General features: G+C 51.6%; 1 protein-coding gene across 13 annotated transcripts in view; it reads right to left on the minus strand.

The window, feature by feature from the left end:
* The window catches only part of pard3bb (par-3 family cell polarity regulator beta b), a 166,413-nt gene that overhangs the window by 57,838 nt on the left and 83,547 nt on the right, over nt 1-25,028 (minus strand). For 6 of the 13 annotated variants that reach the window (XM_035523515.2, XM_081713525.1, XM_081713526.1 and 3 more), the window contains 6 exons: nt 24,222-24,392; nt 17,894-18,023; nt 14,509-14,602; nt 13,762-13,871; nt 9,164-9,208; nt 1,389-1,598 (listed from right to left, as the gene is read on the minus strand). In XM_035523515.2, coding sequence (XP_035379408.1) covers nt 1,389-1,598; nt 9,164-9,208; nt 13,762-13,871; nt 14,509-14,602; nt 17,894-18,023; nt 24,222-24,392 — 760 coding nt within the window. The remainder of the gene's footprint in view (nt 1-1,388; nt 1,599-9,163; nt 9,209-13,761; nt 13,872-14,508; nt 14,603-17,893; nt 18,024-24,221; nt 24,393-25,028) is intronic. The other 7 variants (XM_035523516.2, XM_027025787.3, XM_027025786.3 and 4 more) reach the window with 7 other exon arrangements.

Below are 25,028 nucleotides of genomic sequence, written 5' to 3' on the forward strand. Positions count from 1 at the left end.
CAAACTGACCCAGGATCAGTAAACACACGGCAAAGGAGTTAAATAATCACTGTCCCTGATTTCAGCTTCTGTTTTTTACCCATATAATCTGAGGTACACCCACGACTCCATGAAAAGTAAGAGCAAGGCACAGGTGGTGTGTGGTTGTGGTGCATTAAATAACACTGAATCGTGTACACATACGCATGTGTGTGTGTGTGTGCGCGCGCGCAGGGTCTGAGACTGCTGTTCCTCAGCTGTGCCGCGTCTGTCAGGGACTGCCTGTTCACACTGACCATAATGAGCGATATCTCTGTTCTGTCACCCTCCCACCCCCAGCCTCGTCTACAGGCCTCCCTGCACCCGTGTCTGTGGTCTGCGCGCTCTCACAGGACGGCCAATTAAACTGGTGTTAGTGAACAGGAAGCGCATGACGGAGACAAAGACGCTCATTTTACTCCCCATTTCTTTCTCCCGCTGACAGACGAGGCAAAGGCGCACAGCAGCGCACAGAGATGACACAGCACAGCAGCGCACAGCACTGCCACACACACAGAAGCATACAGCACAAACAACAGCACAGAGTCACACAGCAGAGCAGAGATCAACACGGAGCAGAAACTGCTGGATCCAAACCGTCCAGAAACACAACAACAACATGCTGCCTAGCAACACAGTTCAACAACGCACTCCCTAGCAACACACAGCTCAACAACGCACTCCCTAGCAACAGACAGCTCAACAACGCACTCCCTAGCAACACACAGCTCAACAACACACTCCCTAGCAACACACAGCTCAACAACACTCCCTAGCAACACACAGCTCAACAACACACTCCCTAGCAACACACAGCTCAACAACACTACCTAGCAACACACAGCTCAACAACACACTCCCTAGCAACACACCACCCGGCAGCGCAAAGTTAATCAACACGCAGACCAGCAACACACAGCTAAAAATCATAATAATAATCAGAATATGTTTATTTATATATTGACTTTCACACATTCAAGGTGGATTTACATAAACTCAACAGATAACATCCTATTAGCAAAACAACAGATCAGTACAAACAAAACAGCAACGGTCAAAATCACAATCTGAAGTACGGCACTGAGAAAACAAACAAGTCTTACGTTGCGTGACATGACAAGGTACGGCACAACACGACAGCGCAGCACGTCAAAGCTGTGGCCTGACCCCGGCAACACGTACAGACGCGCCCAGACGTGCTTCACCTGTAAGTGCCTGCTGTGCTGTGTTTGGGTCAGTCACAGAGCGACATGCACGCTCGAGAACGCAGAACTCCAGGTGACCGCGTCGCAATCGGCCCCCTGCGACTGGGCCACCTGATGACCAACGAGACGGGAATAGCCCGTCCGGTCTCGGAGAGCGCCACTCACCATCGTCGTCCTCGGGCGGCCCGTCGTATGATTTGTCGATAGCGGCGCGGAAGCTTTCGTTACAGCCGCGGCCCCTCACCATGTGAGGGCGGGGCCTGTGGAAGGGCAGCAGGTCGTGCCTCTGGGCCTCGCTCACGGCCGTCTGCAGACTCTCCAGAGAACTGGACTTCTTCAGGCCCAGAGTGGGACCCAGCTCCTCACTGGACACTGCTGGCAGAGGACCGGAGAACAGAGGAGAGGAGAATCAATTTTTAGTTTTGAAGTATTTTTCCCTCCTTCAGTTTTCTTATTATACATAAAATCTGGAACCAATACAATTTCAGTATGTTGTAATTTGATTCAAGGACTTCGGGCAATATCTCAGAGCTCAAAAAGTACACAAACAAACAAACTACCCTTGTTGATTTTTTTAAATCACAGACAAATACATTTGTCATTTAGTATGCGTGCTGTTTAAGGCTGAGGGGTCAATAGCTCGACTATTTCCCAGAGGCCTTCTGAGCTGATGACTGAGTTAAAAGTTAATAAGGACTGCAGTGATCAGGGTGTGTGCGCATGTATATAAGAGAGAGAGAGACAGAGAGACATAGTGAGTGTACATGTGTATCTGAATAAACTATAGACACTCTCTCTCTCTCTCTTTCTCTCTCTCTCTCCTGGGCTGTCTTGCTCTTATGAAAATGACTTTTTAAGTCCACGCCTCTGCAGGGAGTGATGAATGAGAGGACCAAGCTGGAGAACAGGGTCTCCATCAATCAGGGCTTTCCCTTCTTCCCTTCATCTCTCTATCCCTCCCTCTCCCCTCTCCTCCGCAACCCCACCCCCTGCTTCGAGTGGTGTCTCCTGCGGTTGAAAATCGTTAGCCTGAGCGTTGGCACACGCTCTACGCGCTCATGAATCAGGGAGTCATCGCATCGACAGGTGGCGCGCCACGCTGGAATTCCAATCGGGCGCCCTGTCTGCCCGCCCCCGTGCCTCGCTCTGCCCCGGCTAACGGCTGTTCAAACGCAGGCGGAAACAGGGTCTGGCGTTCCGAGGCAGCGGAAGAGAAACCACACGAGGGGAGAATCTGAGACATGGAGGGGGGCTCCTCAGGACCCCATCACTAAAGGCTTTGACTGGCATTTGAGAAGCTGATTAATGTATGGCGACATGGAGCTGCCCAGTGCGGGTGGGTGTGCTCCAGAGCGCCCCCTGCCCTCTGTCTACCACATGGGGAAGGATAAGTGCTCAGGCCGTTTCCTGTACTCTTCGACATCCCTTATTAAATGACTACAATGAAGTTAAGTCACAGGACTCTAAATGACTTCTAATGAGAGGGGATCTAGTGAACAGAGTGACTGACGGAGAGACAACGAAATGCAGAGAAAAAGAAAAGATAAAGTGAGAAAGAAAGAAAGAAAGAAAGAAAGAAAGAAAGATAGAGAGATAGAAAGAGAGACAGGGGTGGTGCCGCAGGTCTGGTGAACTGTGGGGCCGAACACGAAAATGGCGAGCAGTATCGGTGTGAGCTGAAGGTTATAAATAGCAGGCCACTGTCAGACTGAAACATTCTCTCTGAGAGCACAATTCCTGTCACAAATGTAATTACTGCTGTCCACTGACTGGCTGATAGAATTAAGCAGCTTTAAGACTGCTAGTCCGTGGAGAGCTATGGCTCAGGCTGTCTTCCGGAGAGGCACTGTGAGCGCGCGTGCGCGTGCATGTCTGTCTATCTCTGTGTGTGTGTGTTTGTGTGTGTGTGTGTGTGTCTGTGTATGTGAGCAATTAGAAACTAGCACGGTCTTCAGTGTTGTGTTAACGTGAGATAAGTGTGCATCACAAGTGTGTTGTGTACTGGTTAGAGTGGTGAATCAGTGCTACCTGCTTCTGTGTGTTTAGGAAAACCCCCACTGCGGCAGAGTCAGCTTGCTGGCCCCTGCCACAGGACCAGATCCTGCTAGCAGCTATGTCACCAGAGATTGCTTGAAATTAACAAAAACATGAGAGGGATTTTTGAGAGTGGCCATCGCCGCGATGTTCCAAGTGGACTCCTGGCCATCAAGGCGAGCAGGACGGTTTTACCACACCAGAGTTGCAGAATAACTAAGGCGGGCCTGGGGGAGCTCTGTTCGGACCTCTTCCCCCGGCTCTGACCCAGCCCAGATGGCTCTGGGGACAGGCGGAGTTTCTCTCTTCCTCTCTGGTAAGGGATGTGAGATTTGCTCAGAGGGGGTGATGTATGGCTCTGATAATTGCTGGCGGCAGACTTTTAAAAGGCATCACATAATTACAGCGCACCGTTATTGGGTTAGTGGAGAGCAGCGGACTACGGGGGGTCGCTGCCACAGAGAGAGAGAGAGAGAGAGAGAGAGAGAGAGGCGTTGTGGGAAGAGGGTGATTGATGGCCGGTGTGGCTCCCAGCACATGGCTGGGAGTCCAGCTCAGTTCCATCAGCCACGACAGAGGTTTGCAAACAGTGAGGTGTGCGGGCGAGGGAGACCTTCTCGCCCCGCCGACATCGTCGCCGAGCTCGTGAGCTCCCGCCGTAAGCCAGCCCACAGCCTGCATCCGACACCTCAGAAGGCCCTGCCGTGAGCTCTGAGCAAACAAATAATCCCACCAAAGCCACGCAGAGAGGAATCGTGGTGATGGGAATACACGGTAATCAACTGCAATGGGTGATAAAATGGAATATAATGAAAGGAGAAATGGGGAGAACAAGCAATAAAGAAAAAGAAGAGAAGAGAAAAGAGAGAGAGAGAGAGAGAGAGAGAGAGAGAGGGAGGGAGGGGGGGAAAGACCTGGGTGACATCATCAGACTGAAGGCTTTGTGGAGTGTGTCCAACAAGGTGCACCTGGGAAGGTCGCACAACAACAGATGGCTTTCTACAGGACAAATGAATCCATCAGTCCTAATCAGGCAAACACATCACCCTTCCACACGAATCAAGAGCAAACTACTTCTCTGCCGTGAACGGAGAGTGGGAGAAAAGGAAGGAGTGAGTAAGGGAGTGACAGTGAGCGAGGGAGGGAGAGAGGAGGAGTGAGAGAGTGATGGGGAGGGAGGGAGGGAGGGAGAGAGGAGAAGTGCAGGGGTCTCTGTGGGCCAGAGTCTGGCAGCACGGTGCCTGTTTTCAAAGTCAAAATCACACAAGGGAATGACTCTGCCTTCAGGCAGGCCACCCCTGCACTGCTCGTGAAGACCTGCCTCTCAGCACACACACACACGGCCGCGGTGCAGGAGAGGTGCCAAGCGACAGACAGAGAGAAGACAGGCACCTGGAGAGAAGGGAAAGGGAGAAAGAGCCCCCCCCCCCGAGGTCTGGAGCTGTGGAAGATGAGGAGGTGTAATAGTGAGGGGAGAAGGGGCTCTGGATGAGAGCAAACCCACACACACACTGCGCCAGAAAGGCAGGGGGCAGCGTGGCTGTCTGTTCCCAAGGGTCCCGCAGCAGCCGGTCAGCCAGTCAGGCAACACAGCGACGTCTGTGTGTGTAGAGTTGTGGAAAACGCAGACTCAGAGCACAGGTCATCTGAGGGCGTCCGCCATAGGCGGACAGAGTGAGAGAACCTTCATCTGCACCACAGTCATCCTCATGTGAGAGAGCCTCCATTTGCACCACGCACATCCACACGATCAATCTCTCTCTGTTGCGCACAAAATCGTACACTTATCAGCCAGTGCCATCTCACTCTACACACACACACACACACACACACACACACACACAGCACTGCGACGGGGGACTGAAATGCAGTTATTTTTCCTTGCGAGTCCTCCACACTCCCAGATGCAGTGGCAGAAACGAGACTCGCCCACCTCACACAAAGATTAATGCTCCCCCCCGACGCACGCACACACACCAAACGCACATTTATAAATGTTTATCTTATACTGACACACACACACTGGCATGCACTCACATGCATGCACACGCGCACACACACACACACACACACACACACACACACACACACACATTCTCTTACATCTCTCAGACTTTGGTGGTCTCATGTTTCTTAGCGACAGACGCTTATTTATTTCCACAGAAATTCCTGGTCTGGACGAGCCGGCGTGCTTGGCACGGAGCAGGAGACCTCAGACCACTCTCCAGCTCTTCCTCTCCATCTGCACCCGGGCGAGGAGGAGAGGGGGAGCGTTCACGACGTCAGCGTCCCATGGGCGACCGCGACTCCACGGCCCATCGGAATCGACCGTGACTCGGCCCTTGAAATGGAAACGACCACGCCGAGGCCACCGTGACGAGCGGACCTGGTCCCTGAGCACAGACACTCCTGGGATGTCTGAGCCGTATAAACGTGGGCTCACTGGTGGAATCCTCCACCCTGGATAATGGCAGCGTGGTTCTGTTATCTGAGCAGCATTTGATTGTTTAACAAGTGACGGTGCCGTGGAGGGGCCAGGGGTGGAGAGGAAGGAGGCGGCCCTTTCGTCAGCGGGACTGGGGGCCACGTGGGACATCGCCGTGAGAGCTCGCCATTCAACATGTGTCCCGTCTCCACACGCAGCGATGCACCACCGCATGACAGCAGGATCGCGGCCAGCCCAGGTCTAGGGGCGAGGCCTCCAGAAAGTTCTCCAGAACTGGCCGACAAAGACATTTTCCATTACATCTTCAGCATTTTTAACTCATGACCTTGGAGGGGTTAGCATGGCTTTTTTTTTTTGTAAATGAGCAACAAAGTGAGAAATGAATAAGCCTCTGGAAGTTACTGCACAGCTCTCCCCTCAAAACGCTTGCTGACTCTGGATAAACAGAGGAACTGGGCCCTTACTGGACTCACGCCGTGGTACATGTTTATGGTGTCCCCGTTTGTCTGGGTCAGCCTTGACCCTCAGAGACTCTGACCAATGAGAACTCAGCCTCCTCGGACGCAGAGGGGACAGAACTCCATTAACTTCCTCTCCGCTATGCACACGTCTGGCTTGCACTTCCCTCGCCGATCCCTTGATCCGCTGTCTTCTGAGCTCCACCCTGGCTGTCAAATATTGGTTCCTCTCCTTGTGTAATCTGGATAGTGAATCAAAGGCTGTCTGGTGCTCAGAAGAGAGGGGAGTGATGTTTTATGGGAGACCGCGTTGAGCCAAAGCCCGGGATTCATACAAAGGAAACAGACGGATTTTATTTTGTGTGTAAATGCCTTCCGTGATTTACAGTAGGAACATGTTCACATTGTGTTTCTCTGGCCGTGGCTCCCAGTCGAGCCTGCTCTACGCCTTTGTGTGAGAAACAGAAAAAAAATGCCACCACCGCCACGTAAGAGGAGTGAGAGCGGGAACAGACGGGCCACTCAGTTTTTCCGAAAGCGGTGGTCGGCTCCTGGCGAGCAGCGGGTTCTTTCCGTGTCTACGGAGGCAGAGCCGGGGGGGTGGGTTTGTTCTGGAAGTGTAATGCTGTGGCCTCTTTGCACACGCGTAGCCCGGGGCAACAGGGGACCGCAATGCCCAGGGTGCTGTGCACTTATGCCATGTTCGCGCTGCGCTGTTTGCCGAGGCGGTTTTGCGAGAAGGGGGGGGGGGGATGGGAAAAATTGCTGAGGTTTAATGGGGTCTCACCCTCCTCTGGTTCCTACACAGCTCCTTCAACACCACACCATGATTAGAGAAGGAGAGGAGAGAAGGAACTACTTGGAAGGGATGAAAGAATGTAAGAGACTGAAAGAGTGAGTGAGAGAGAGAGAGAGTGTGCGTGTGTATAATACAGTCAGACCCACGTCTCTAGAGGAAGGTGTGAGTGGCCACCTGTCTGTGGAAGGCTGGGATATCTGCTAAGCTCTGCTCATATGCTCCGCGCATACAGCACTGAGCAGTGCTCACACTTTCAGCTAAACACACGTGCACAGCCAGTTTAAACATCTCAGTGGTGTTCTTCAGTTGCCATACACTCAGTGATGATCGCTCCACACCTCACCCCACACACACACACACAAAACCCCCATCCTAATGAGAGGCTACAGCAGCAGGGATGGGAGGAGCACTGGCCTATCTGCCTGCTAAGTCCTGGCTCTCCCAGACTGAGCTGAAAGGACACACACTACACCCAGGCAAGCACACAGCTCCCACTGCCAGGCCTGGCCGCGCATTCTCAGCTACAGAAAGCAGGGCCGTGTGGAGCCAGCAATGCCACGCTGCAGCAGGGAGAGACGCCTCACCAGCAGGCCACGAGACATTCACACCCGCACACCCACCCAGTACACTGACCTAAAACCTCTCTCAGTGAGGATGCAAGGCGGCCCGCGCCTTACAAACGCTCCCTGCAGTGCCATGGCTCCGAGTTGGGCACTTGGAGAGGGAGACAAAGACAGTCCCGATGGCAATTGGATTTTGTGGATAGAAGTCACATGACGTGTGAGCAAGAACAGAGTGGATAGTGAGGAGAGGGGAGATGAGAGAGAGGGGGAGGGAGAGAGAGAGAGAGAGCGCGAGAAGGAGGGTCACGGTACTGGGGAGGTTTTAGGTAGATTAAAAGCACAAAGCCAGGGCTCTTAAGACCATCCAGCTAATTAAATATGTCCAGGCTCATGAAGAGGCGTTCTGGGGGTGTTGTGCTTGCCAGGCCCATCGGAAACCCACCCAGTCAGCAAAGCCTTCCGAGGCCTGTCGGTAAACATCAGCGTGGGCATCCGTGAAGCCCCAAGAGAAGCCAGCGGTTTATTAAACACATTATGCCGTGCCTGGTTGCCGCACGTGCGGAGAACAATCACGCGTGCCGAACGCAAAGCACCAGCCATTAGTCAAAGGCCAGCTCCGGACGCTGAGCGGCGGCGTGTGGAGACGTCTCGCCGATGCGAGAGGGGAACGCCGCCTAAAAAGGAACTCCACATAGCAAGAAAGCAACAGTAAAGCCAAACGGGCCCAGCGCTTGCTAAACACGACAGCAGCACATCTGATTAAGAGCTTGTACGTGAACTGGCAGACAGTACGAAACAGCTGCACGTACGCAAGAGGCAGCCGACGTGGGCTGAGAGGGCACGATGGGAGCAGGGCCCTTCACAACCGTCAGAGGCCTGGCGCACAGGGAGCCGTCTGCCAGAGGAGAGAGATGTGAGGGAGGGGGTGGAGGGGTGGAGGGGGGGCCCTCAGGTCTCCTCTGCCTCCTCCACTTCATCTTTGCCATCCCCTCCCACGTTTAACTGTAATGGCACCTGGCCCTGAGGTGCATTCCATCCTGCGGAGGAAGAGAGGGAAGGAGGGATGGAAAGAGATGGAGGAACGAGGAGAGGGGAGGAAGCATCTGGCGAAAGCCTGTTCCATCAGCTCGAGGGCCACACACGCCACACACACACACACGGTGAGCTGATGAAGACGACACCAAGAAAGAACACTGGATGTAAACGTCTCACACACACACACACACACACAGCTAACCATCAGACCTTACGAGTCCCGGGCGCAGTATTGGTCCACTGGGCATTCAGAGATGTTAAGGCAGTCACGGCTGCTGCCCAGACTATAAAGACTTGCCGCTGTTTTACGTGTGTCCCTCCTCGCCCGGTGGGCCGTGTGCACGCAGCGAGGCATTGCAGGCGGGGGGCGAGAGCTCCAGAGGTGCAAGGGCAGTGGGGAGGGGCGGGGCTGTTGTTGCGACCCTGCTCGGGGGGGGGGCGGTCTCTCCAGGCCGCTCTGATCTGCTGTGCTGGGCCTCATCCGTCAGCGTCAACACGCACGGAAGCCCTCCGTCCGCGAGGCATTAGGACGCTGCCGAGACCCAGCTGTGTGTGTGCGTGACTGAGTGCGCTTAAGTGGGTGCCCGTGCGTGTGCATTCCTTACCTGACCTTTGCCCTGCTAAGGCTCCCATGTTGCTTTCATCCGCAACTTAGAAAAAGGAGAGAGAGAGAGAGCGAAAGAGAGAGAGAGATATGGTGGGGGGGGGGGGTTACATTTTACACTCAGGTTACATTTTAACGACCTCTAATGACACACACATGGCCAGCTGTGAGCCTACTGATCAGTGCAGACACGCTGGAGTGGGTCGTGTTAGCCACGTGTATGCCGTCGGTCTCCTAACGTCTCAGCTCAGCTAAAGGGGGGCGTGTTAGCCACGTGTGCGCGGTCAGTCTCCTCATGTCTCAGCTCAGAGCTCAGATAAAGAGGGACGCGTTAGCCACGTGTGTGCGGTCAATCTCCTCACGCCTCCGCTCAGATGAAGAGGGGCGCGTTAGCCACGTGTGTGCGGTCTCCTCACATCTTGATAGATCAGTGCTGGCTGTCTGCTTTTCTTTCCGGATGGGAGGGATGTTTGGTTTGCCGTGAGGAGGCTTAAAAATTGCACACATGGGAAAAACGACATTCTAAGTGCCACCGTGTTGAGATCTCTCCATCTTTACAGAGCCAACGTGCTATTATTTGGGGTGACACGGTAACAAATGTCTCTGATAAATCCCTGCCACACACACCCCCCCGCCAAAAGCCCTCCCTGTGCCCCTTCGGCAATTTTCCAGCATCTGAACTCTCAGTCAGCCAGCGGTGGACGCGGCGGAAGCCGAGGAGCAGGGCTCAGCGTTCGTTAGGAGGCTGGGGTCGGGAGCAGTGGAGCCCTCGCGCCGCTCCGTGCGGCGCCGGCAGGCGCTAACGCTCACCTCGTTTAGCCATGGCAAGAAATGGAAAATAAATCAGCCAGCAGACACGGTCAGCGAAGGAGTCGTAGTGTGAAACTCCCGCCAGAAACACAGCACCCTCGCTAAAGAGGCTAAAGAGGAGAGAGGCTCCCCTGAGCTGGAGTGTTCTTGTGGTTTTCATTAGCTATCGCCCACTTGCCCGGTGTTACCTCGTGTTATTTAAGGATAAACACAGAGGGGCTGGGAAGTGGCTGAGCCGGCCGGCTGGCTAGGGGCCACTGGGCCCTCCAACAAACACCCGGAGTTAAACCCGGGCAGCGGTGGTGGATAGGCTAATCCGTGGGATTTAAACGGGGGAGGAGCAGCTGCCATGGAGATCACAGCAGCAAAAATAAATAAATAAATTTAAAAAATTGATTTTCATTACCCAGCAATCTCTTTGAAATAACACATTTTCATCTTTCATGAGGTTAACTTCCCCCCCAACCAGGGGGAGCAGAGAGGCGGAGTGGCACTTGCCAGCATGGCAGTGAGCTGGTCTGGATGCAGCCCCGCATGGGTCTCTGCCCTTCTGCCAGCACATCGCATGGATAAACTTGTACGTCCAGGGCTGCGGCAGCGTGGGGGATGAAACAATGCACTACTGGGCTGCCAGCACATTTCAAGGGTTGGTCCTTGCCACGGTACCACACGTGGAGCACTGGCCAATCAGATGGGAGGTTAAAAAAGCACTGGAAACGCAACTTGACTAAAAAAGTGGATAACACTATAAATGTACATATTCAAGGATTTCTATTCATGCACGCACACACACACACACACACACAGAATGTTCATATGTAAACTGGCTGAACTTTAGAAACCATGCTCTGTGGGCAACGCTATCATGTTATTCCATTTGGACTGGCACTTTTCTTTAAACAGAATCTAGGTACTGCTGTTTTCCAGCATTCCTAAATCTAATTCTGCGCATATTCCGCAGAGACAAGAGGAAACAATACAAAAATAGGTCAATGAATAATGCAGGCATTAACTTCCTGAAAACGGCAGGCTCTCATCGACCGCCCGTGCTTCAACCCTGGAGCCGAGAAGAAACAGTCCGGAGAGCAGCCCAGTCTGGCCTTTGACCCCCCCCCGACCTCTCCGCACGCAGATGAAAGTCTGCCATTTAGGGCGGCTTCTGATCAAAGGAATTCAAGAAAAGTGGACGTGAAAAAGGTACATCGCACAGATATGTAAGCAACCAAGGGGCTCCTTGATAAGGTGCTAGCCCACGTGCTGAACCCTCGACCGCACTTTAGTAACCCGACACAGATGTCCAATAACAGAGCGGCACGCATCGTCATTAAAGAGCAAAGTCCCGGCTGCGCATTGCTGTCTTTCATGAAACCTGCCGTGCCGCCGTAGCTGATCGGGACTCGGCGTGCTAGTCCGTAGATGCTGGCACTGGACGGAACCTGCTGTCACTCAGGTGAAAGCCAAGATGAGGTGAGGGATAGCTCAGGGATGACAAACCCAGAGAGATAGAGGGAGAGAGAGAAAGAGAGAAAGGGTGTGAGGCAGAGAGGAGAAGAGCATTAGGAGAAAGAGAGAGAGATACAGAGGGACACAGAAAGACAGAGAGGACAGAGAGAAAGCAATAAGCAAAGAAATCCAATCAGTGGTGCGCGTAGCAATGCTCCTACTGGAACATCGCATCACCACACGTGGAAAAAACTAATGAAGTGTAATTGAAATTCTGCTGCATCCAGTGTTTTAACCAAGTGAAATATTCCTCGTGCAGCGTGCAACCGGGTAAAGGAGAGCTAATAGGGTCATCCTTAGCTAATATCTGAAATGTGCTACAGTCTTCAATTTTCATGGTGCGCATTCAATTTTTAGAGCCATCACACCTATCAAATCTGGACAGAAAATGACTCGCAGCAGATGACGTTTCATTTCTGCCTCTTCCTCCTGGCCTGGCAGCGCCCCTCTCTCTCTCTCTCTCTCTCTATCCCTCTCTCCCTCCCTCATCTCACCTCTGAAGCATTGGCCTGAAAGGCTCTCTCTCTCTCTACCTTTCCCTCAACTCATCTGCCCCTACAGCACCTGTCACATGGTTCTCTAGCCTTTATTGTCCCCCCCCCCCCCCCCAAGTCCATCAGGTGGGTGGCGGGTCAGCATCGAGCCGGGGCGGATGTCCTCGGTAAAGGACTGCAGTACACCGACTGCCTATCAGTCCATTGCTGGTGCCGACAGACACCTGAGGCTGCGGGCGTGGGCGTAACCACTGGCCAAACAATACTGTTGCGTGTATTTAAAGGCCATAAAAAGCTTGCTTTCTTTCTAGCAGGCTCTCTCTAATTTCTAAGTGATAGCTGGTTAAGCCTGCGCTTAGAAAACTATTAAACAGCACCACCAGTAACAGTAAGTCGGTATTCCATGGTGCCACGTCACGGATCAGTCCGGAAAGAAGCAGCCCTTACTCACTACCCCACCGCTGAGGGCACGCAGACAGAGCGTCCACTTGGACCCAAATTTTTCACGCTGAAAATCTGAAATCGCAGCATATCGGAAATGCGGCAGATAAGGATGACCACCGGAAACGGCGTGCTGGCTCCACCGCGTGACGGGAGGTCCTAGCAAACCACACATCACACTGCCGCTGTATACGCCGCCGCCTCGCTGCTCAGACACCGCGTGGTGTTCTTGTGTGCTAATGTTTACCTTATAGACTCGGATCTTCTCTCATGAAGCCCGTTTGAACGCGAGACTACGTAACGAAAAAAGGTACAGATGCCACTTCTTTACAGAAGGCTTGCCAAGCACAGACAGGACAGGAGGTAAAGGGAAACACAGCCATTATGCATGGGGTGAACTTGCATCTCCTCCACAGGTTTCCAACCCAGGCTCATGCTTGCACGCACACAGGGCTGCAACCCCAGAGAGAGGACCTGAGGCAGACTGCTCAGAGCTTGGGTTAGAGCGACTCGTTCCCCCCTAAAAATCGCACTGAAAACACAATTCAAACATTGCGGTTTTTTTTTTTTAATGGGTTATGTATTATTAATATCATAGCGCCCGTATCAAAGACATCCAATTTCATACCTGCACACTGAATCAAATTATAGTGGGTTTTTTTCTTCTTTTTTTAAAACGCAGTGCAAAATTGGAATGCAGGACTGATTCGCCTGCCCATTGTGCCGCCCTCCATAGCGACGGTCGCCACGGTCACCAGAGAGCCAAACCAGCACACCCCTATTAAATTAAGGGCCCTAATACATTCACAAGTATTTGTTAAAACGCCATCATGTGACACAGATTTGGTTTGCATCTGCGGGCCAGGCATCCAGGAAAGAGGCCCTGTTATTTGATTTTTGGGGCGCGATGTGAAACGCGGAACACAGATTAATCGCATTACGGAGAGGATGAGCATTGATCTGTTTCCTAACATGCACTTAGTGCAGTCACTGCCCATTTCATATCAAAAAGAGATTACGGGAGCTGCCTGAGTGCTGTCAGATTCTTATTCTCTTTCATAAATGGATAAGACAGACAGACAGACAGACGCGAAGTGCGGGACGTTTCATGCGGCTGTGCGTGCGCGGGAACGGCTAGACACGCGTATGTAGCAGGAGCAGAGCTGACCGGACGCTGACAGCACAGATCCGTCGTGATGCCCGGCACAGCCTGGGTGCCTACAGTTCACAACGCTTCTCTTTTTTTTGTTTGCTGCCCTGAAGAGGTACATACGTGGTAGCACACACATGGCGCTAGGTTCATGCTACACTGGTGTGGTGCTGCCAGGGGTGGGGGGCTGAGGTGTCTTACCCAGGTCCATACTCTTGGAGGGCTTGACGTGATGCGACTGGGTCGGCCCCTGGGAGCCTCCTCCGGGCCGAGGGCTTTCAGCGGAGCGAGGGCTCTGCTCCCGCTCCACACTGACACGGGCAAACACATGGACACACCACATTCCAGATTTAGTCGTACATGTGAAGGAGCCGTCCGAGCAGAGCCCAACACAAGTCCCGTCTTCACAACACGAGAAGGTGACTCAGACTTTACTAAGAAAATCAATCAAAGCAGAAGTGGCACAATAGCTGGAAGACGTTTCTGTGTTGGTAAATTCTGTGTTCACTTCTAATGCACGCACACACACGCTTATTCACACCCGGCCACATGCACACGCACAGTCTTGTTTACTATCCCTGTAGGGACCTTCCATAGACATGATTACTGTAGCTAATTAATGTTACACCTACACACAACCCCAACTATAACCTCAGTAACCAAAAATACATCGTTTGGCTCGTTTACTATTTCAAACAGCATCTGGTCCCCACGGAGATATATAAAGATGTACATACACACAAGCAGACATTGACACACACAAAAACACACACACACACACACACACACACACACACACACACACACACACACACACACACACACACACACACACAGCTAGACGCCACATTGCCAGTAATTTTCTAAATGAATTTTTCATTAATAGTTATTGTTTGGTGCAGTAACATATGGCGTGCACACAGAACTAAAATGTCAGAAAACCGTTACCTCTGAGGGTTGTGAAGCTTCAAAGCAACGTGTGTGTCTCCGTTCTGCCTAGAGGGACTCAAAGGCTCATCTTTGCCATAACCCCCATTTGACACTGGTAAAGGACGGGGCACACCACAGAGAGAGGGAGGGAGAGAGAGAGAGAGCGAGCGCCCGTCATTAGTGCCATTCTGTAAGCTGTGTGGGCTATTATGCAGCCTAATTGAAGTGAGGGCCAGTGGGGTCAGAGGGGCTGGGGTGAAAGGTGCGTGCCCTGGGAGAGCGGCGGGCAACGGAGCCGGGCAGGAAGCCAGAGCCCATTACCAGGGCCAGCGTTGTTGCAAACGCCGCCCACATGCTGCCCACACGCCTAATGATCATTCACTCGTAATGGCAAGCACGCTAAGCTTAGTTAAGCTGGGACAAGCGTGCATGTGTGTGGGGGTCTGATATATGCTGTGTTTAGCAAGTCTGTATAGCGGCAGTGGCAACTATGGCAGAGTAATAAATAAGAAAATGAGGGGGGGGTGGAGAGTAACCCAGTTAAGATAGAGACAGTTTGCTCAGCCAGAGTCACATTTGCTCAAAAGTCATTAGCCAATTGTTCCACTCTAGCCAGCAACAGGGAGGAACTACACACCAGAGCCCGAAACAAAGACACAGCAGTGAACAAATTCTGCTCTGTGTGTGTGTGTGTGTGTGTGTGTGTGTGTGTGTGTGTGTGCCAGTCCACATGCATGAATTTTATTTTTTTTCCACTCAGCACAGTCCGAGTGAAATCCAAATAAATTGGACGCTGGGACATTGCAGAGTGCTTAGCCACAGATGTTGAAGGCCTTTGGCTTGGGGTCAGTGATATAAGTGTTACCTTTTCCCAGGGTGGCCTGATGTCTAATGAGGGCACGCTGGAACGCGACGACCCTAACGGACCTTTCTTAACAAACGAAATGATGCACGCGTTCATGAGGGCAGGAACGAGGGCGCTAAAGCGAAGTGGCCAACGTTATCAGCGGCGTGTAAGATGAGCGCCGTGCTCAGGCTGGATGGTGGCTGGAAGCAGGCTGCTCGGCGCCTGGGTGTGATGGACAGCCTATGTTTGGGCACGCCGGTGCAGGAACAGCCTGCCAAGCCGATAGATCAGGCAGCTCCGTGTAGCAGGCCAGTCATCATCCGTCACCATCCAGCTGGCCAGTGACTGTTTATTAGTATTAGTGCGTTTTTCTCATCTGTTTGGGAGCCAGGGGTAGATTCATCAGCTCTGTGCACACGCCCACGCAAACGCACACTTCCCACCAAAGACGGACCGGAGTCGAGGTGAGCGAAACAAAATGGCTCTTGAAACTACTGTGCATTCCTGACACACACCGCCACGCGCGCGCGGGTGGAGTTATTTATCAGCCAAAGTGTGCAACAGCAGGGGAGAAGTAAGACATTTGCTCTGAAGATGATGGATTGGTGGCTCTTTGAGTTGAAGCAGTGTTATTAATCCTAAACTACTGCTCACCACACCACAGCACAGCGGAGCGGATCCTTATCCAAGAACATCGCGCTACATAATGCTGTGTTTCTTCTAAAGAGCTGGTTACACTTCTGCTGTGGAGAGCACCCGGGTCAGGACCATCCACGTGTACGTCGAGGCTATGTTGGGTGAGCTGCGCGTGCGCCAAATTTCCACACCGTATCTGCTATGAAAGGCTGAATATTAAAGGATAAACAAAAAACATCTGGACATTAAAATCAAATTCGCAACATTATAGAATGCACCTGTATTTAATGCTTCAAATATAAAACAAAAAAGGGACAATGACCGTGTCATGGTCTACTCAGAGTCACTTCAAAGTGGCTTTTCCCCCTTCGTGTGACCACACCAACTGCTAAAAACAAACAACCTCTGGGTCCAGGACAGGTCAACCGGTCAACAGGTCAGCACCGAGGGTGCAGACCAGCTGGGTGTAGGTTTATGCATACACTTAATGTGAGGCCCAGTAAACTACAGCCCTCATACAGACCGGATCAACTTTAATCTGTGTGTCCGGGCACGGAAAAACGGTCATGAAAACTCACTTTCCATTTCAACTTTGCTGACGATGGACATGCTGCGCGACACACGAGCATCTTAAAATACGGTCGTCTACTCGGCGCATGTGCCCACGGCGAGGGGGCAGCGACGGCTAAGCGGGGGCCCTCCCAGAGTTCAAAACAGACCCTGTGCGTGCCCACTCCTCAGGGCTCTCCACAGCTGCCTGCCCGCTGGTACACACTGGCGCGGAATTACACACAGCTCTCCGGAGGAATCGGGACTTCAAATGAGAACACATCCATGCATAAACATGCAAGCAGTCGTTAGCTTTCCTCTAGAGCTCGCGCCGCAAGTGTCTGCACACACTTCCACGGCCCAAATGGCTGAGGCATGGGGGAGGAAAGAACAACAGACCGCAATTCTGGCGCCGCTCTGGAAGGCAGGATTCTGCATTTCAAATTGTTTGTTTGTTGTTCGTGTTAACTAGACCACGTTACTGCGGCGTGCGCGCCAACGTGGCCCAGATAAAACTCCAAACATTAGCATAACGATCCCGAGGTGAGCAGCAGAGCCAGAACACAGCACAAACGTAAAAAAAAGATGATGTTTCGTGATTTAGTCTCGAGGAGGACATACCTTGAGGTAAGTCCCAGCTGGCATGTAGGCAGAGAGGACAAGAGGGAGAATATTTAAAATATGTACAAGATCACATCTTTTATGAAATGTGAAATCAACAGGGGTAAAACACAGGTGTAAACGTCGGTGGGTATGGCTGTGGAATACAGCGGGACTGGGGCAGAACTGGGGAAACCTAAAGGAGATGTGAGGAAAAGTATACAGCCCTTAATACACACACACACACACACACACACACACACACACACACACACACACACACACACACACACACCCCTGAGTGAAGCAAGTGGCACAGCAGCAATAAGGGAGTCTTGAGAGTACTAGCATGCGTGACACCCGGCCAAAAACGACACACTAACGTTTCCAATAGCACCGAGGGACACAAACACACACATGTTAGCATCTTACACACAGTTAAACCAACGGGGCCCACAGTGGCATGTGATGACTGATGACTCAGTGTCAAAATAGTCAATTATAAAATGACTTAGAGAGTAAATACTAAGAATATTAAGCATTATTAATCAATATTAAGGACTATTATTATAAATTGTTATTATTATATTAATAATAATTATATATTATGTATTATATATTATAATTTGTATTATATTAAGAATAATAGTTTAACCACAGAAAAGCTTCAAAAACTGTGTTAAAACAAAAACGTTTGTGTGAATTTTGATGAAACTAGGATGGAGTCCTTCAATGTTTTGCACTGCATGGGGCACAGAAGACGTCACTCACCCACACAGCACTCACAGGTGCTGTTCTCAACCAGGGGCGGCTGCAGAGCATTGTCTGCTGGGCTGAAACCAGCTTGCCTTACGCAGCTGTCAAAGGATCGATTGAGAATTTTCCGCGTGTCAGGGTGTTCCTGGAAGACAGAGCGAGAAACACACGGTCACGGTATTGATCACGTTTGTGAATTATAGAGAAAGAACGAGCAAATTTGAGACCTGAGGGAACTAAAGAGTTTCAAACTGTTCAACTGTAACAGCATAAAACTACATTAGCATTCATCATGAATGTAATATCGCGGACAGAGCGGAAATGCAAGGCTGCTTGTTCCTGCCAAGGGTAATGTGGTGCCCAGGCCAAGACCCCAACCATCGAACAAGGACAGAGAGGTTTCAGGTTCAACTCATAAAAGAGCCCTTAAGTCTGTTGATTAATGCCACAGTCAGCAGCAGAGAGGTCTGCGCTGATTCCACCAATATCCCATTCCTATCTCTGGATGAGAGAGGGATGAGAGAGGGATGGGGGGGAGCCAGAGAGAGAGAGAGAGAGAGAGAGAGAGAGAGAGAGAGAGAGAGAGAGAGAATGGAAAGTCATTTCATTATCCTGCCCTGGGGTCCATACACATGGTGAAATATGTTAATACGATTGGCAGATTTAAAATGCTGGCAAGGCCGACGCAGTGGCGCTCATCAGACGTGTCTTCTAACACTCACGTGTGAACCTCACACTTAAACGAGGAGTGCACGCGCGTCTGGACGCGTCAGGTAAGCCGCGGCCCCTCGTGCACTGCTCGGACGGTCCCTCGCTGAACGTCTGGCCAGAGCAGGCGCTTTGTTTGAATAAAAGAAGGAGATGGACTAATGATTCATTCCTTCTGCCCTGAGCACCCTGTAATCTGCTGTTGTACCGGCAAAGCGCGGCTGCAGGCCAGGCAGGACTCATATTTCCAGAGGGAAATAGCTAAACATTTGCTTGGATGAAGGTCAAAAGTGCAAAGCAATAATAAAAAATTAAAAATAAAAAAATGCCCACACATCCCTAGAGCCAAAAAGTTGCAGGCCAAATCCTGAATCCAGAGTGGCTGCGTGTTTCGTAAAACTTGTCCGTAATTCTCTGGTGGGCTCCCATAGGTGTTCCTGCATGCGAGGGGCGGGGAGGAAAGCAGAGGCCGGCGATGACTGGTTGAGCCGTGCGGGAGGGCGGGTCTAAGCGCAACAGGCAAAGCTATGGGAAGTCCGTCCAACGGTCAGGCCCTTGGGGGGGGGGGGGGGGGGTCGCGGGGGACAGTGCCGATGCTGAAATGAGATTACACCCGGGGATCAATGAGGATGCCTGAGCCAACTTTCCCATTTGCTTCCTTTTCATTCTTACAGAAAAGATACAGGAGCAAAGAGCTTGCAATTTTCTAAAGAGGATGTGAGTCCAGAAAAGCAGGAGCATCGGGGCCGTGATTGGGTGTTGGGGAGGAGAGCGTCGAACAGCCAAGTGCGCGTCAAATCGGCCTGACAACGTGGAGCAAAACCAGCCAAACGGGGGCAGGTGAGGAAAACAGGCCATGCTGGGGACAGCAGGCTCCAACGGCCGTGATGAGACATGCGAGACTCCAGGACAGGACGCCAGAGCCAAGGTGCCGAGACTGGTGACGGGAATTAGGGCACTCGTCAAATCGGTGTTAAGTTCCGCTGATGATGATGAGAGAGACTGGAAATCATTCTAATGAGAATGTCAGCAGAAAGCAGGATCGGTGCAGATGAGAAAGAGGGAAAACGGCTCATCTCCGCACCTCTTTGTATGGCTGAGAACGGAGTTGAACAAGTGGCCACGGCTTCACTTACTGCAGTGACAGGATGAGCACAACTCTCCACAACTTTCCCAGAGCCTCTGTGTGTGTGTGTGTGTGTGTGTGTGTGTGTGTGTGTGTGTGTGTGTGTGCGCGTGCGTGCGTGCCGCTCTGCTCCAGCACCCTGCAGTCAGCGCAGCCTCAACAAATCTACACTTCTATCTTCATCAGCACGACAAAGACCAGCGGAGTGGCTTCAACCGGCGGCGCCTAACAAAGGCCTCCCGGACCCCCACACCTACCCCCCTCCCCGCCGGGGAGCCGGGCCGCCGTGCCCCGGGCCCGGGCCGAGCGGGGAGGGGGGGCTCGGGCCAGCGGCTCCTCCGGCCTCTTGGTTTGCTGCTCATTACCAATGCCTGCAGCGTAACGAGATTATCAGAGAGGTATTTAGAAAGCTGCTGCGGAGCGCTGCTGAAAAGGCCGTGATTAGATCTGGCTGCTGCATAATGGCATTTAGGCCGAAAGCGGCGGAGAAGAGGAGAGATGAGACAGGAACTTTCACATTCAGGAATTCAATCACTCCAGTTCTCTTCTTTGACCCTTTTCTTTCTTACTCGAACTATTGCTTTCATTTTTACCACTGTGGATTTTTTTTTTTGGGGGGGGAGGTTGTGTATTTTGAAACTGTGAGGAAGGCACTGCTCTTTGATGTCTTGGGGAAAGCTCTTATAATTAGTGAAGTATGAATGGACACCGAGCAGTTTTAGGCTAAACAGCTGGAGGATTGTAAGCACTCTGGAGAATGCAAAAAAAAAAACCCAGAGATGTGTTTTAACTAAGGCAGAAGGTAACCTCTCCATCCTTCCATAATTTGCTTATTCTGAATTAATTAGCAAAAATACATGAAAAAAAAAAAAAAAAGACACACACAGAAGGGGAAGTAAATTAACAATCATGCCAGTCTTTCGGACTGTTTTAATCACTAACGCATGATTAATTCCAAGAACTACTGCTCTGGAAGAGGCAACCCAGTGTGGCGTTTTCCGCCATTGTCAGAAGCTAGCCCTCGCTTGCGGGTGCTCCCCTGCACCGCGCGGCCCTTGGCCAGCGCATCCGTCTTCCAGCCGCTGCGCGCACGGGGGGTCAATCGCGTCTCGTCGGCGCCCCTCCCGCCCTGCTACACTCCATTGGCGGCCGTGGCGGGCCCGCCACAGCCCATAAAACATAATGAGCGTGAATCTTTATTTCAGGAGAGCAATCCCAACGCCGCATGGCATGCCCATCCCTTGCAGCCTGCCCCCTCCTGTGCATGTGGATACACACACAAGTATGCACACGCACACACAGACTCTTGCAGAAACCATCAATCCGTTGGCTGCGGGGGCTGTTCCTTTGTCCGGTCTAATTGCAAGCCATTTTGGAGCGGTTGGGGGGGCTTAGGGGCAGAGACTACGATGAGGTCTGAGAGAGAGAGAGAGAGAGAGAGAGAGAGAGAGAGAGAGAGAGAGAGAGTGTGAGTGAGTGAGTGAGTGAGTGAGAGAGAGAGAGAGAGAGAGAGAGAGTGAGTGAGTGTGTGTGTGTGTGTGTGTGTGTGTGTGTGTGTGTTTGTGAGTGTGTGTGTGTGTGTGTGTGTGTGTGTGTTTGTGTGTGTGTGTTTCAGGGCAGGGTGCTGGGTCGGACATATGGACGCTCTCTAACCCAGATGCGAGGATGGCGAGCAGGGCCTGGGTGCTCTGCTGGAGGTGAACTTCCCCACCATCTCAGCAGAACCGATGGGCTGAGAACGGATGGGTGCAGAGGCTCGGGCCCACAGACCTTTTGTCACTTCTCTGTGGGCTTCGGGGAGAATCTGCGGCCTACGGCCAAGGTTCCTGATTTCTTTCTCTCTCTTCTTTCTTACAAACAATATGCACTCACCAATAACTTCATGACACTCTTACACAGTGTGCTGCCATGCTGCCATACTCAATCTGACCACCTGTTACGCCTTTCCAGTTTTTCCTTTTCATTCAGTGTTTTATATATAGAGATTTTTGTTCCAAAAAAAGTACAAAGCCAGTGTGAGAGACTCTCTCCGAAGAAACCACTTCTCTGAGAGCCAACACCTCGTTGGAATTCCAACCATTTTCTTTGTTATCTCTTGGCTGCCTGAAACACCTCGTTGGAATTCCAACCATTTTCTGTGTTACAAGATGATGCAATCTTAGAACATTTTGCCCTCGCATGACACACAGCAAATACTGAGAAGAGTCTGTTCAGTTTTGTAACCACGTTGAGAAGATACCAGTGTTCTTCGCTGGGAGAGGAAGTTTCCTATGTACTCTGTGCCAAAGGTAGAACCCCAAAAGACGTCAGTGGTTGAAACTCCTTTTCCCTCACTCTCCCCTCCTCTCTCCCCCCACTAGCCTCCTCTCTCCTCCTCCCCCCACTACCCTCCACTCTCACCTCCTCTCTGCCCGTAAACTCTCTCCCCCCACTAGCCTCCTCTCTCCCGTCCCTCTCCTCTCCCCTCCTCCCCCCATTACCCTCCTCTCTCCCCTCCACTCCCCCCATTACGTTGCTGTGCGCCTGGCATTTAATGGAGAACGGCTTCAAAAAACACGCTGAAGGACAGTTGGGGAAGTTCCAGCTTTGTGTGGTCCAACAGAAGATTCAGAATCACGCCTTCTAAGCACCAAGAGTGTGGAGTTGTTGGCTGCAGGTTTCTCAGCTATCTTCACAAGTAATCTTACTGCATTATAGTGGTTTTGCCATTGGGTGGAAATATGGTGATGGGAAAAACTGGAAATAAGGTGCTGGGGTTTTTTTTGTTGTTGTTTTGATCACTAGATGTGTTCAAGTGTGGAGGCAGATTTATGATTACAAGCTGTAATGTTATGCTCACAACCTGCCATAAGCTTCTGCCCACCTGCAGAGAAGTGCATGTCCTGGAGACCACCAGACACCGTTAATGATCTCTAACATTTCAAACACACCAGCGTTCACAGCTGGATAGGAGAGAAGGGTTTGTCTGCAAGACGGGGAAGGAACTTGGGGGCAGTTGACCAGAGTGAGTGACCAATCAGAGGAGACTGCGCACATCTGTTGGTGGTGGTGGGGGGTTATAGACACAGTAGCTCAGGAGTTTCAGACAGAGGGTGAAAAGGGATGTACCGTATGAGAAAAATGATGTGTTTTTGGAACACTGAAGCATGTAAATCTATTCTAGTAGACCACAAAATTATGAACATTGACACGCAAGCACCTACACCACCATTTCGGACTCCAGACTTGCTTGTGTTTTGATGTTTGCGGGTGCTGGACTACCGCCACTATGCCACTAGTATGTCAAGGGTAATGTTGTGTTCAGAAACGCTTTGCTATAGAGCCAATATCCAGCCAGCAGAGGCCCTGTGGTCAGAAACGAGCCGTTAATGAGCGGGGTAGAGGAGGCCTGGCAACAAAAAGCTGATCTGTTGATTAGTGCCTGCCAACAGATGGGCCACAGTCTGTAACTGTGCACTTCCAGGATAGGTGTGTGTAATGACGGGGCTGCTGTGTGCAATTACAACTTGTTTCATCATCCTGTCATTAACTATATGGACCTTACGTGTAGGAGCACACATAGTTAATAAAGCGCTCAAAACACCATTCAACTAAATTCTTAACATGAAATAAATTAAATATTAACTGATTTCTTTTAATCACTGTGGAATTTGTTATACCCTATCTACTTATTCGTACCAAACTTAATTAATTAATAACAAGTCAAATCATCAATTTATCATTAATTAATCCAATAAATGGCCTTTAAGGAAGTGCTCCACATGTGTGGGCACTGTATGAGTTAAGCCAGTGCTGTGGCTGTTCATTTAGCACTTTTGCTGGGTCACTCTGAAGTGCTGCTTTCATGGGAATGTGGGAGCTTCTGAGAGTGAGGCAAGTTTGCATCTGTCAACAGAGTGACAGTGAGACAGGTTCACATCTCACAGTGCAAACTGAGCAGGAGTGAGACAGGTTCACATCCCGCTGTGCCATCAGGGTGGGAGTGAGACAGGTTCACATCCCGCTGTGCCATCAGAGCGAGGCGGAAGTGAGACAGGTTTACATTGGGGCAGGAGTGAGACAGGTTTACGTGGGGGCGGGAGTGTTAAACTGCTCCTCTAACAACTCAACAGCTACTGCTGCTTAGTATTCATGTGTGGGCGAAACAGCAACAGCACACAGAGATCAGCACCTAGGATCAGGCTGGGGAGAAAAAGAGCGAGGTTAGGAGTGTGTGTGCACGTGCGCGCGCGTGTGTTAGCAGAATGGTGTGGGGTGCACACTGTCTTCGCCACTCCTCATTTCTAATTCCACAGACTCACACTTCTAGTGCTCCTCCGTTGCCTTCCAGTCTTTGAGCGTGCCGCTCCGGTGGAAAACCGGCACGTGGCGGAAGCAGAGCGGCACGGGTGCGGCACTATCACTTACCCAGGAGGCGCAGCACTGACCTCTGCCATGGAGAACCTTCTCACGCCGGGCAGAGACTCATGAGTATGCTCGGCACCTGCGAGGCGGGTGGGTGTGGCCTACCTGACCACACGGCAGCAGGGCCCGGAGCACCACCAGCTGGATCATCCCTCTCACGTTCCCCTCCATGGACATGGACCGGCGCAGGGTCTCCATGGCCTCATGGTTGGACCTCCCCAGGAGCGACTCGCCATTCACCGCGATCAGCTGGTCGTTGGCACGCAAGCGCCCATCCTGCACAGATAAGAACGTACGCCCCGTTGAGATCCACAGCCCTCGTTCCGGCACGCCGCCTACCATCGAGGAGCACGGCCTCCCTTCTCTATGTCAGGCTAGAAGCAAGTTATAGAACACGCAAATTACACACGAGGAGAGAAAGCCATAAAGTTCATTACGAGTGATATTAATTAGTTTTCACACCAGAGTCCCTCTGATCGGGCTCGCTTATCTGGTGACAGGGGAAGAGTGTGTGTGTGTGTGGGGGGGGGGGGGAGAGAGAGAGAAGTAGAGGAGAATGGGTGATACAAACATCTTTAGCACTTACAGCTCCGACTGGATGACAGTGCAGCATAACTCATGTGTGTGTACGGAACCCCATCCACCTGAACCAGCTGGAGAGGAAGTCAACCAAAGCTGCCTGCACAGGCAATAGCATTGAAAAGCGGTATGATGTATGTTCTAATTAAGCTTTCAAACGCTTGTGAACGCACACACACGCACACACGACATGCATACATGCCTTGCTCTCTGACCCTTGACCCAGCTCTTTAACTGCGTGGCCTGATGGAGATGTCATGGCTAAATGAGGTGTAGCCAGCGGTGCTCCGTCTGGCTGCCTGACTGGAGCTGGGAGAGATGGGACCAGAGAGC

Source organism: Electrophorus electricus, chromosome 4, assembly GCF_041902795.1.
Source record: "Electrophorus electricus isolate QZ-2024a chromosome 4, ASM4190279v1, whole genome shotgun sequence".
Classification (NCBI taxonomy): Eukaryota; Metazoa; Chordata; class Actinopteri; order Gymnotiformes; family Gymnotidae; genus Electrophorus; species Electrophorus electricus.